Below are 14,331 nucleotides of genomic sequence, written 5' to 3'. Positions count from 1 at the left end.
AAAAACTGAAATATTCCAAAGCATTCTTGCAAAAATTAAATTGTTCCACTAAAAAAAAATCACTAATAAGTCCAAAACACGTTGTTATATAATACAAACAAGTCCACGAATGTCCCTTCCTGAACGAACTATTTGTTTCTCGATTTTAACGAGTATAATTTCACAAATTGGATCATTGTGCACTTACCAATTAGGTTTTTTGGTTAAATCATATGGTATTCAGTTGGAATCATTAGGTGCATGAGATGAGAGGAAGTGATTACTCAGACTCGAGACCATCGTGAGAATTCGCCAAGTCAAATTGAAATATTGGGCTTGTATTCTTTTTGTTTGTATGATTGAGATGTTCCTCCGGTACTTTTGAGCGAATTTAATCTTTACTTCGAAATACCTGGTTTTATTGTCATTACCACATTAAGTTCTTCCAAGAATGAAAACACCGGTAGAGATTTCTGACTCTTCTTAGGCATATGTGCTCGAATGTTCATTTTGACTTCAGAATGCCCAATATTTCAGCAGATATTTTTCAATTGATCAAAAAAAGACTTATTGTGCCTCCATAGTGTTGTTTGAGAACTGTTTTTCTACTATTGATCATCAAAGAGATCCATCTCTCTTCTGCTTTTCATGATTTTCGTTTTTATTTTGGTTTTTATTCGCGTTTTAGGATTTTTTATTATTCTTCTTAATTTTCTGTTGTTGTGCTGTTTTAGTATTTTATTGGCTTTTCTTAATATTTTTTCGATAGTTTCTATTTTCAGTTTTTCTCTTGTCGCCAACCGTTGTTTTTCTTGCTGCATTTAATGTTTAGTATATTGTAACTTCTTGTATTTTTAAATATTGTAAGTATCAGGTACCTTCTACATACGTAATGCTTGGTATATGCAATTCATTTAAGATTTTCAACTTATTTATAATAATAGTTTGCTGTTTGGTTTGAGTAGTAGTTACAGTCGACCGTGCTTTTGCCAAGATGGTTTTATTTTTATAGCGTCGTACAAAGAAATTAACAATTCTAGTCCTGGTATTTAATAAATCTTAGAAGTTTATTCCTCTTTTTCGATCCAAGTAAAATTATATACAACTCGTTACAATGATGAATATTAATATGAAAACACTTTTTGATGATTGAGGTTGATTGTTTATATGTCTACATGGTTCCCATTATTGGAAGTATTTCAATCTTATTTTTTTTGCAGATAAAAAATGTTTCCTCCGATTCGGGAGACGTCTGGCCCTTGGATAGGCCGTCAGGAATGCCTTCAATTCAATCTTTGGACGTCATGTGTGGGAAGGACCATATGGACGTCCATTTAACGTTTTCACAACCTTTCGAGGGAATTGTGTCGTCGAAGGTATGTGTTTCTCAGTTGTATCTATTAATTACTATGCGAAGATTCAAGCAAATATAGAATATAGTCAGTACAAAACCTTAACGAAACCCTTACACCACAACCATTTCGACAAATTTATAATCGCAGATTTAAAAAAAATAAACTTTTCAATAATTTCCCAGAGAAAGTAATGATGGTTCTATATTTCTATCAATTTCAGGGTCAACACGGTGATCCAAGATGCGTTTATGTTCCACCATCCACGGGACAAACCTTCTTCTCCTTCAGGATAGCATACGCCAGGTGTGGCACCAAACCTGATCTTCACGGTCAATTCTATGAAAATACGGTGGTGGTCCAGTACGACAAGGATCTTCTGGAGGTATGGGATGAGGCGAAGAGACTGAGATGCGAGTGGTTCAACGACTATGAGAAGACTGCCACCAAACCTCCCATGGTGATCGCTGATCTTGATGTTATTCAGTTGGATTTCAGGGGTAAGATGATTAAGTTTTTTTGCATAGCAAACAATGGCAGTTGTTTTTCTGTTATAGTTTTCATAGTTTCGAATTTTCTTGCCTCTAATCATTATATTATTTTTTGACTAGGGGACAACGTTGATTGCTGGATGGAAATACAGCATGGAAAAGGACCGTGGGCTCCACCAGTAACTGGAATTGTGCCTCTTGGATCTACGCTCACATTGGTTGTAGCAATAAACGATTATAGAGGTAAGTAATAACTAAATGCTCTCCCTAGTGGTGAAGTGCTTGGCTAAATCTGTATTTGAAATTGAAATGAATACAAAGGTTAAGAAAATTAAAAAAAAATGGATCAGGAAATCCAACAAACGCTATTTTTCTCAGCTCTAATTTTTGAGATGTAGGATCTGATATTAATCATAATCATAATTATAATAATGTAATGAAATAAATAAACCTTTAAAGGACAAATTAGCACTTTCCTACTCAAAATTAGAATCTAATTAGCTTAATAAATACCTGAAATCATATCTGAATCAACCTTCTTATACTATGTTAATAGGCCTTGCCCAAACCATGCTCTAAATCACTTATTTTATTCTTATAATTGCCTTATATCCTCTCTAACCATACATACTTCATACCAACTGAATTGAGTCAGGATAATCATTACTTGAATGATCAAGGGAGGATAAGTGAAGTCATTATATAGTATAGTATCAACATACTGAACTGAAACAATGACATCCACAAGCAGACGTAGTTACATAGCTACGTCTAAGTTCATAAAGAAACATCGAGATGACTTACAGAAATCATGTTTCTTTATGAATGTGGTAAATATATTCTGAAGGAAAGTAGACACACTGTTACTGACTTTATGAAAAGAGCTCATCTTGTCCATTTTTGGCATTCATTTGGGAGATTGAGATGAATCTCAACCACATATAATCACGGCCGAATACTATTGGAGCCTTCAGCGAAATAACCCCACTAAACCCTATGCTAAAGTCATATGAAAGGAAATTTTGAAGTAATGAATAAAATATTAAGTTATCTCAAACTTTCACAAAATATTGATTTGGATGAATTGCATGTTGTAAAAACAACTGGAATTTCATTCAACCATTATTAAATGAGTGCGCCAAATTCTCTAATACTAAACCAGTGCCTTCTCAAATTTTCAATTATTTATCGTAACCTAAACTCTCTACTCAGTTCTCACTGATTCATTAAATGAATATTGACTTCACGCTACGATTAATGGGTTCAAGGCTATGTTTATGTAGTGTTACATAGCACTAATGCAAGAAGTAAGGGAGATATTAGAGGAGAACATAATCTACAAAATAATCCTCTCACGTCCTGAACAAAAATGCGTGGAGCTAAGAAGTTTTCGCAGTTATGTTCATCCAGATTTTAGGAAGAAGTAAGAATTTGTATTGTCTGAAATAATCGTACATTCTTCACAATTTAATGCAACTTTTGTAGTCATAACTTGATGTATTAACTGAGTAGACCCACATGTATGCAATAAAAGTACTAAATATTTTGCCAACAGTTATGCACGTACCAATAAAGTCATACGGGCTATACAAGATATGATTATGTTTATAACATCATAAGTATCACATTGTTTTCCTATAGAAGTCCATATTTCATTGAAGCTTTGCATCTTGTACTCTTTTTGATAAACTCTTTGAAATTGACTGCTGCTTTAGGTTTGATAGTCATTAATTTAATTACTATGTTGTCAAGAACCATCAGCCTCTTATCGTAGTATATAAATAAATATTAACTGTGGGTACATTACTTCAATTAGCAGATGGAAGTTTTTCGAAATTTTTGTTGGTTCTCAAAATATATTGCAATATATTCTCTTTATTTTGGTGAAAAAGTGAGAAGCCATATCTCGAAAACAACCAGATTTATCAAGAATGTTTTTCACGGCTAAGCGTTCGAACTGTTTTTTCTGAGCACTGACATTCTATTGGATCGGGTAGTTTTTGAGCGCTCATCTTCAAATAATCGCTCAATGAGTTAGTACTCTGAGAATTTTGCGCCGAAAATGGTCTTGAAGGATAAGGTTTGGTTCACTCAGACGGATTCGCCATGAAATTCATTTCTTTCCATCGGTAAACATGATAAGGGAAAAAGTAGAAATTTGAAGTTTTTGCTGTCCTAATGTTTTGTGCAAAATAACGAAACCTTAGAAACCTCAAGTAGGATAACGAAAACTTTTATATTTCTATATTATAAAATAATTGTTACAACAGATCCTACCGGGTTGAGATTCTGCAAGTAAACTGAAATAACATTTTCCAGCTTTAGTGGTCACCGCTGCTTCCTGACTTCACGTCAGTGCTTTTTTCTCAACGTATACATTTATTTTAGGGAAAGACAAATAGTAAGATATATCCTCTGAATTATCAAACTCATTGAATCCATTCGAAATTATTCAGCTCTCAAACCTATCAAGAAAATTCCAAACGTTACTCATTTTTTGATTGACAAAAATTGTACCATCGTGGAAAATTTTCAAATGCTATGAATTTATCATTATAACTTAAAGCTCAAGTGTTCAAGTCGTGGTCTAATTTAGTGGTATTTGGTACGGGTAACGAAGGTTTTATTAATCTTCAGCACTCATATTTGAGCCATGTCTCAAACTAGCTTCATAATACAAATAATATAAATATTACTTCTTACGTAAAATAATGTAATGGCATGCAGACAATGTTTTATTCTGGAAAAAGTACTTCCTCGGGCAGGACTCGAACCAGCAACAACCGAATTACTAGTCCATAGTGCTTGTTATGCAGTTGGAAATTACAATTTCCTCAGAAGCTCGGTTGGTAGAGCACTGGACTTGTGATTCGGAGGTTACGGGTTCGAGTTCCGCTCAAGGAGTTACTTTTTACGGAAAAAAACATTGTCTGCTACAAAGACATTATTTCCCTTATAATGTATTACAGACGTTAATTTTTCAATTGGAATATAAGTGACATCTGGCTACCTTGCGATCCTCAACTATTGATCCTGTCAAAAATAATTCTTTGAGAGTCAGTCATAATAATAATCATTCAAAATTATTCCTGGCATGTTGATCACAAATAACATACATTTAGGCAAACTGAGAAATGAAGGAGACCTTCAAAAATTCTAATTTGCAGGAGAGTTTGATATGCGAGTGAAGTCCTGCGTCGCATCGGATGGTGGAGGACACATTATTCAGCTGTCAGACGAGTACGGCTGCGTTTTGCGGCCCAAAATGATCAGCAGATTCCTCAAGGCAAGAGGGGCAGACGAGAGAGCTTCTGTCATTACATATGCGTTCTTCCATGCTTTCAAATTCCCTGATGCCCTGAGTGTGCATATCAAGTGCAAGGTTGAGATTTGCAGACACGGGTGTTTGGACCACTGCCAACAGGAGGCAGAAGGTGGAAATCTGCACGAATAGTAAGTTGTAAATGATAAGAAATATTTAATTATAGTTCTTTCATTTAAGCAAAGACAGCAAACATGTTGTTGCCAGACTGTCAAATATGTGTATTACGGAACATAAGTTACAACATATGACGACATAAATATAAGTCATAACATGTTGACTTAAATAAGTGCCTGGTGCCGCCTTTCCGTTTCTCTCTTCTAGACTTCTCTGTTTAAAGCATTCCTTTCCAGTAATCACGATTTGTCATTGAATAATTTCAAGATTTTTTGATCTAAACTCGCTTTTTCCAACCGTAAGGGATCCAGTCACAAACTATTTTTGGTGTCATTGATCATCCGGCATTGTCAGGACATGACTAAACCATCTCAATCCCCCCCATCAATCCATCAATCACCGTATTATATGTGTTCATGATTTTTTCTATTTCATCTTTGGTTTTTCTTTCTCTTGATACCCCAGCACTTTCGCGCAAGTACTCCATCTCCATTATCAACACACTACTCTTCAAATCTGCACCAATTACAAATAACTCAGCACAATAACAAAGTGTTAACTTCACAGAAACCTGAAGAAGACGTTTTTTGATTAAAATTTGCTTGACCGACTAAGGATCGTTGAGTGAGAGACCCTATGGCTCTATGACGTCCGTTGTAACTGTAACGAGAGTTTCTTCAACATGAGCATTGAAGCGCAGCGGCTATAAGCTACATCCCTGTCTTAGGCCTGTTGGTGTCATAATAAGCTCAGTTTTTTCCAAATTGTGGGAATAATATTTTTCATTAAATTCTGAAATAGAGATCTTTTCGCGTTGAGGGTTCAAAAAGCATTCCACAACCGATTCTTAGGGTGGGAGTCGTAGCCATTTTCTAGATCAACCAACGCTAGGTGAACTTTCGGACCGACAACAATTTCCTTCTCCGTTATTTGCTGCGAAACAATCAGATTGGCTCTGGAAAAACTCCCCAAAATGAATCCACATTTGGTCTTGCCCAATGTTATTACTTATATTGTATCTGAGTTTGCAGTTCCTCTGCAACTTGTTAACAGTTGACAACAGTCGAAAAATCTAGTGAGGCGTCATATTAAACCATGATCTCCATGGCTCCATATTTCAACAAATCAGCTGGGATATTTGCTGGTCCGGGTGATCTATCATTCTTCATTGTTCTTAAGCTTTCTTCGACCACGACTTGTCAATCTTATATAATCAGAGTGCTGAACATGAGTTGTTTCCTGCAGATGCTCGATGTGGATGTCAAAACGTTTCGAGAGTCTATTGCTGAGGTTTCATTGTATACTGGAATCAGAGAGTCTCCTGAATAGAAAATATACTTTCTTGAAATTCCAGAGATATCACCAACATACTGATCTCATGTCATATTGCGCTTACTATATAAAAACTAAATAAATAGTTTCATCCTTGGAAGTGAAAAAAGAGGTTCCCATTTAGTCAACCATGGAAAATTTACTGTAAAATAATTTTGAAACGGTGAATAATTAATTATTTCGTTCCTAAATAATAGGAATTGAATTTTTATGAGAAAATAACGATTAACTCCTATTATCACTATTTTCGAAGCATAAACAACAATTATTTCACCACATTTTATATTCATTAGATTTTTTGGTTCATTATTTCCTTTATGGTATTAGAATATCGGATTAGGTATAGGAAAAATCATACAACAAACACTATTATAATCAAAACAATTCTTTTACGTCTGCTTACATGATTTGTAGGAATTTCGAGTTTTATCTGCTGTTCTGATTCGAGAGAAGGACAATTTTTCATCTTAGTTTATTTAAAATGATGAATATCATTCGATTCTTTTCTTCCAAATTTTAGCGGTCACAGCATCGATCGTACCGACACAGTGGATTCAGATGAACGATCTCCAGATCCTGCCAACGATATAGACAACGATGACGTACATATTGACACTAACGATATGGCCTACGACGATATCCTTCACCATAATGGACCTGCAACATTTGAAGAAAATAATTTCCCAGCTGTAAATATGCCTCTAAAGTCTGATATGGAAGATAGGATCACGAACGAAAAGGTATGTGAACAAATCTTACTCTACAAAATATGTTTTCAAGGATGAATTTTATGAAGGGTTTTCTAATAGGATCGATGCATTTCAAAATGGTTTTAATGGCAACACTGTGTATTATTTTTTTACATTTTTAAATCAATTATGTTTAGGGGGTTATGCCATTATGGTATAATAGTTTAGAAATTGTTAAATTGTGTGCTTATTTGTGAATACGTAGAGCAATTTGTAAATGATCCTGAGAGTAATTCAAGAAACTTTTCTGGACGACATTATTCAGTTCATGAACTCACCATACGTCTTATTTTAGACCAATTTGAAAGTGGTATCAAGTAGGACTTAGTACTTGCTACTGGTACTCTTGAATCGTGCATTGAAAATGCACTTTCAAATTAATATGCAATACGATGAATAATTAGCCAATCAGCTGAATTATGTCTTCCATGAATACTCCTTAAATTATTCTCAGTACTCAAAACTGAGTACTGATTTCTATAAAACTATTGATCAATGTCTAAACGTTATTGAAGCATGTATCTGCTCATGATCAAATAGCATAACCTACTGATCACAAATGACAAAAGAAATATGAAAAATAATAGACAGTGTTCCCATTACTACCATTTCATATTGTATCAGAAAGAAAAAAGCCTTTCCTTTTTCTTTCGACCGAGCGAACAATCATAGAGTATAATTTGACACTTCGAAGGATGTATTTTGGGTTGCCTGAGACAAAGAAGATGATTGAATTGAAACTAAAATGATTCTTTCCTATTTCATTATGGGTGATATTGCATTTCATAACATACTTTGTCCAAATTTTTTTTCATCAGTTAAACCACCCGTTCGAAGCACGGTAGTCTAGTTTTCTATAAATTCATATCAATAGCTGCTAGCTGGAAATAGTTATATAAATTCAAACTGCATCGGCTGGACTTAGTACCTATCTGCATAAACTGAGTGTGCATTTATACCATATCAAAAACTAAATTGCACGTAATAATCAACCCTTAGTAAAGAGCCAAAATGTTACAATTTATGCAGATGAAATAACAAGAAGAAATAACGCATGTGTATAATATCATGTCATCTAGGAAAGTAACTTCATATTTGTTATGAATAATCGAAATTTAATGAATAAGGTCCTCAAGGATAGCATCATCAAGTTTCATTAAAAAATTAATGAAAGTATCTCTTCGATAACAACAAAAAACTTCAGAATTCAGAGTTTCAGAGTTTCAGAGTTTTCAGAGTTCATTATACTGTAAATTGTAATCAATTTAATTCATATTGAACGAAGTTTGTTTATATTTCATCAGCAGGCAGCCATTCCGCGGAAACTTTTTCTACTAATTCCGCAGAATGGGAAAATTGAGTTGATGTTATAAGTTGACTAGATTCTATTTTTTATATGTTAATTGATTGCTTTGCATAAACTTCATGTTTCAATAAAAATACAACTTCAACTCATACTTGATATTTGTTACGTTCTATTTATTAGGTATTGATACTTGATTTTCGAATTCGAATTGCTTACAATTCTTGCTTACAGACATAGGTATGACCCAACATTTTTATATTTCATTTCCAAGTAAAACAAACGAATATTCAATGTAATCACGAACTGAAATCATGTTCAGAATATTCGTTAGGCCGAATCATAAAATTATGCAGTTAGCTACATAACGTGAATAAGGAATTTTGGCAAATTCCCCAAACATGTGTCAGGCCCATAAAGTCAAGCAATAGTTCTATATCCTATCCCGCATTTTTCAGGACGATCGTCAGCAACAACAGTACGACCAGCCAGTATCGGAGACTCAAGACGACCACTCCGAAGAACTAGAAATAACGGCAGTACCTCATAAGGTATGATGTTTAATTATTGCAAAACTTCATTTATTACGTTGTAAGTGTTATAATAGAACATTTATCGGTCTTCGCTATGAGCAAAACAGTTTAATTCTGGGTATTTACAATTATTTTGCAATTTGCGCTTGCATCCGTCACCCGCTCTACGCTCGGCACTGCTGATTATTTAGCCGCAGATCGTTTACAAATCACTCTGTACAGTTGCGCGTTTCCTTTAAATAATAGTCGTTAAAAGAACTGTCATTTAGCGATCGATGGAAATAAAAAAGGCTTAACTGTAAACGTCTATATGGCACTGGCGATTGAAAAAGTTCTCGAATTCTTTTCTATGCTCCGCGTGGTCCCGGACTCTATTTTTTTTCGATTCTGTGGACTGTTACGTGCGTCTCCGTTCACTGATGACATTCGCTCATCAACAGTTACGCGATAGCGATAACTATTAACGCTCGTTCTAATTGCTATTTTAGATGAACGGTCGGATTTTTCAAGAACTGTATTCAATTCGCAGGAAATTGGATGAAACATACTTATACATATGTCCGTTTTTCAACAAAATTCTTTGATAATCGACAGATCAAATATTTTTCGTCATAGAGAAAAAACTACGAATTTGAAATTTTTCAGTTTTTTTTTAATTCGTTAATGGGCATAATATGACTTGGGAATGCTAGAATCTGACCGTTCGAAATTTTGTATTCCTGATAATTTCAAAGCTTCATATTATTCAATCGAGATGAAAATTCACATTTTCATGAAAAAATGAAAATTTCAAGTACCATAAAGGCCAGTGGCGTCGTCAGGATCAGAGAAAATTCAAGAAAAATATCCGAAAATGAACTCAATATTCAGAGACAAGAGATATGACCGAGTTGATATTCTGTGTACTTATATCTATATAAAATAATGTTTTCAAGCTTTGTTGATTGATTTCCTGTTGATAGCGTCATCAAAACCATAGAAAATCAAGTAAACATCGAAAAAATCCTATTATTTCCCATTTAATGGATTCATTCCGAAATTCATGGAAATTCATTTCAGATTACACATTTGTGGAAATTACTTTGTTCTTTTTTACCTACTACAGTAATGTTTGGATAATCCGAACAGATGGCCACCATGGCTACGGTTGCAGCACTATTTCCATGAACCAATTCGTACATTTGAGGCTGGATGTCCTCGGTAACACTAATTTCTTTTTTAATGTCTTGAATGGTGGAGCATTAAAATAGACCTTATCTTCCACATGTTTCGAAGAAAAGATAGAAGACATTAAATCACAAGATCTTAGTGGTCAATTGTGATCATCACTTCGAGAAATACCACAGCCAGGAAACATTTCTTGCATAATTGCAAATGTTTCTTTGCTTGTGTAGCACGTAGCGCCGTCTTGTTGAAAATAAACGTCGTCCACATCGAAATACGCTACGATTTCATTTGTGAAATGCCTAATTCCCAAGATCGACAAGGAATCAACCAATCTGAGCTTTCGTCAACCCTACGGGCTACATCAGCAATATTCTTAGTAATTCTTGGGCAACGCAAACGGTTTTGATTCACCACATCACAAAATTTTCCCAACAACTCAAATTTTCCTACCATTTTCATTATTGCCGGCCGAAAAGCTACTTCACGACGACCCAAAGGTGCTTTCAATTGACTACAAAATTTTCATCATTTTGTAGTGCATTGTAATAATTTCAATGCGCTGTTGAATCGTGTACCATTCTATATTTAGCAATGGTGTGGTTTTCATTTGTTAAATGTCAAAAGATGACATATCCAAAATTGATATCTGCCCAGATAGCGGGTTATTCAAAATCAAACCATTTATTGGAAAACCCTTTATTCTTATTCTATAGTTTAGTAAACTCATACAGCGCAATAAAGGCACCAATAGGAGTCGGTGCTCTGTTCTTTTTTATAAAGAATATCTTAAAAAACAAAGAAATATATAGAGGCAACGACAGGGTATTAACCGGAAGAAACTCTTTTTGGCAATGTGGAAGTTTCATATGAAAAAAATCAATCTACAATTACCCACTAATAAGTAGTTAATTGCAAAAACTTAATTGACATGTAATCCGGAGAAATATTGTTCTGTTACCACTTAGCTGTTATTATCATCATCAAAATGGTTGGTGTCAGTGTGGCAATGAAAATAAAAATAAAGAAAATGTCATCCATATCAATCTGGTTTAGATTCATGGGGCAAAAAATTTTGTTGTCCAAAGCCCCCCTTAAGTTTTTGAATAATTACGCCAATGGTTGGTAGTTGCTTCAGCCACCTCTTTTCGAGCTGCTTGAACTTAGTAGATCAACCCAGAGTCTATTCAGATGTATTGATAGGATACAAGTCCAAAGGCTTGACACTTTCTTCTTCAAACCATTTGGAGCTTAAAATCAGAGTCTTGTAGAGCTAGTTGTCTGGAGCGTGGATCTTGACACTCTATGATACGACTGGGTTGACAGTTTGTCTTAGCGTTTCTTCACCTTTATTTTTTCATATACAATACGCAACTTATTACAATATCTTAAATAGTGACCAAACTTCTAAAACATCAATGAACACAATTGTAGTCCTATCAAAGTATCTATTTTGCTTAGACTATTTCACGTAATTGTCAAATGAACCAGTCATTAGTTTAAAAGTATTGAGTTACTTCTGAGCAACTCAGTAGCTACTGAGTAACTCAGTTTCGTCATTACATAGACGATAGACTTATCCCGGAAATTCAATCAATTGTTAAATACTGATAATTCATCGTCATTGAAAATTTTGTGGGGATTAGCAATAGCAGAAGAAATCGCGATTGTAGGATTGCAATCAGAGAAATATGAAACAGCACGGAGATCTGTACATATCTGACCTCATATATATTCAATTTTTATATCATTTTCCTCCAACACTGAAGTAAATTTCTTTATTTTATAGGATCTGATCGAGTCTATGCACGATAAATTCCCCCATGGACCAAGATCTCTCGACTACGACAACCTCCCATCTTCGCCAAGAAGTGAAAGGCCATCACCAATGCCAGATTCATCTGAGAACAACGTAACAGTCGATTCTTCTGAAGACAAAAGTCATCGCACCAGAAGAATAAAAAGAAGGAGAAGATCTGTGGTGATTTCAGACAGAAAAGTTAGGAGTGCAGACGTTGGCGTTAGTGGCCTTTACGACGTCATCTCCGAAGCTGATCTGGCCTTCAGTCCTGATGGCAGAGCGGAAGCTGTTACAGTTTTCCAAGGGCGCATCAGAGAAGAAGTGGTTTACGGCATCTGCATGCCAGTGCCAGGCTTCAGTCTGCTGTTTATACTGGTTGCCGTTTCAGCTGTGGTGTCAGCACTTGTCGCTGGATCTCTGCTGTATAGATACCAGTTGCAAAAGGAGCACATGGCGGAAGAAGCCCATAGGTCCATCTCCCTCAGCATATTCTCTAACTGGATAGGACATCGTTTCTTAGGCGCCAGAAACACTGGGATGGCCAGTCCAATCGAATTGAGAGAAACTAACGGTTCAGTAGACAATTCGTTAGTGATGACAAGCATGAATGGTAAAAGTGAAGATCTTCATCGTCGCGAATGAAAACAGCACTAGATCGTTTAGTGGATACCGTGAAACATTTATGGAACAGTTCGTGAAGACTGTCAATAGATTAGTGCTTACATTAAGAACGATCATATCGATACAATATATTTCTTTCGAAATATCTTGAAGGAGAACACTCAGTTTTAATTGTGAATCAGATAACTTTTCTGTTTAGACGAATTATTCAATTTCGATTATATTATAAGTATTTCGGATTGTTGTTGTTTTATCTTTGTAGAAATCAGTTTGTACTCCCGATCTTTTTAAATATTTGGTTTTATAATATTAAGTTATCGTTTGTAATGATAATTTCGATTATGAGTTGATCTGAATTTAAATTTATTTTTCTCAGATTGGAAACTATATTTGATCATGCAATTATATTTTGCTTAGGGTTTGTCTCCTCAAATAACTTGCGGAATTTTTTTCTGATGGTGCATATTTATTATTCAAATCTTGCTGGGACATAAGTTATCTCAATATATTCAAAGATTTTTCGTTAGATTTTTGGTCTACAGTTTTTTTTTCAGTTTGCTAATAAATTCTTCGTGTATTTACTTGATTTCCTGGAATTATATAAAATATCTATCTATTATATTGATGTATCAAGCTCTTTGCTCAACGATATTTACTTCTAAGTTAGTCAGAATTCCCAGTTTGTTTAAGGGCATAAATGCAATATATGTGTAAAAATATATAGAATTAATCGAAACAGGCAATAGCAACATGTACATAGCAACTTTGGACGTTTGGTCTTGATTATTGGTTTAGGGAATCGTTATTTATATGAAGTTGTAAATGAGTTATGTTTTTCCGTTAAATTTTCCTCTTCGTTATATTAGTTTTTATTTTACACTATTCATTTTGATGCCAAATTAATTGCTCATTTATGCTAGTTTGAGGAAATGCATAATTCATGATAGTTTTTAGTGAAATTCTGACCAAACGGTTTAACGAATATATTATTAAGTATTTATTGCACCGTAGTATTGAGTTTATTGTTGTGGTCCACAATAATTTTATTTCTGAGAAAATATTTATTTGCATAATTTTTAATTATTCCAATATTATTCCAGATTGGAAGTTTATAAATGCCTATTGCATTAGGGATTAATATTTCCTTCTGTTCATTAATTGTTGGTTTCAATATTCTATAAACAATTAAAAATTCTCCACTTACATGTCATTCTTTTATGCCTTCAATTCAGTTGATAATGTATTTCGCTATATGAATTCAAACTTTGATTTGGATTGTCGCAAAATCACTCAAAGATATTCTTGGTTTTATTTAACTTAATAAATGATTTTTTTATTAAATTTCGTAACAATCAAATATATCTATAATTTATGATTTAAAACCTGTTATTTTCATTTTAATATAACTGAAATAAAAATGTTTTATTCCACAATATTCAATTCATGTTTACTATTCACAATATTTATTAATTTATATTATAATATGAATTATTTGCTCATTTTTCTTAACACATTGTTTCAGAGGCTATAATGTAAATATGAGGGAAAATAAAATTTTACAAAATCA

At 34.1% G+C, this 14,331-nt stretch overlaps 1 protein-coding gene across 1 annotated transcript in view; it reads left to right on the top strand.

Moving 5' to 3' along the window:
* LOC123688878 overlaps nt 1-14,331 on the top strand; it is a 129,972-nt gene extending 115,641 nt beyond the window's left edge. Inside the window, exons 4-10 of the mRNA XM_045627605.1 lie at nt 1,200-1,355; nt 1,555-1,831; nt 1,943-2,065; nt 4,990-5,275; nt 7,114-7,333; nt 9,104-9,196; nt 12,132-14,331. Coding sequence (XP_045483561.1) covers nt 1,200-1,355; nt 1,555-1,831; nt 1,943-2,065; nt 4,990-5,275; nt 7,114-7,333; nt 9,104-9,196; nt 12,132-12,785 — 1,809 coding nt within the window. The 3' untranslated portion in view covers nt 12,786-14,331. The remainder of the gene's footprint in view (nt 1-1,199; nt 1,356-1,554; nt 1,832-1,942; nt 2,066-4,989; nt 5,276-7,113; nt 7,334-9,103; nt 9,197-12,131) is intronic.

This window comes from Harmonia axyridis, chromosome 1 (assembly GCF_914767665.1).
Source record: "Harmonia axyridis chromosome 1, icHarAxyr1.1, whole genome shotgun sequence".
In the NCBI taxonomy this organism is placed as follows: Eukaryota; Metazoa; Arthropoda; class Insecta; order Coleoptera; family Coccinellidae; genus Harmonia; species Harmonia axyridis.
Note: the sequence above shows the minus strand (reverse complement) of the source record. Positions and strands in the feature narration are given on the sequence as shown.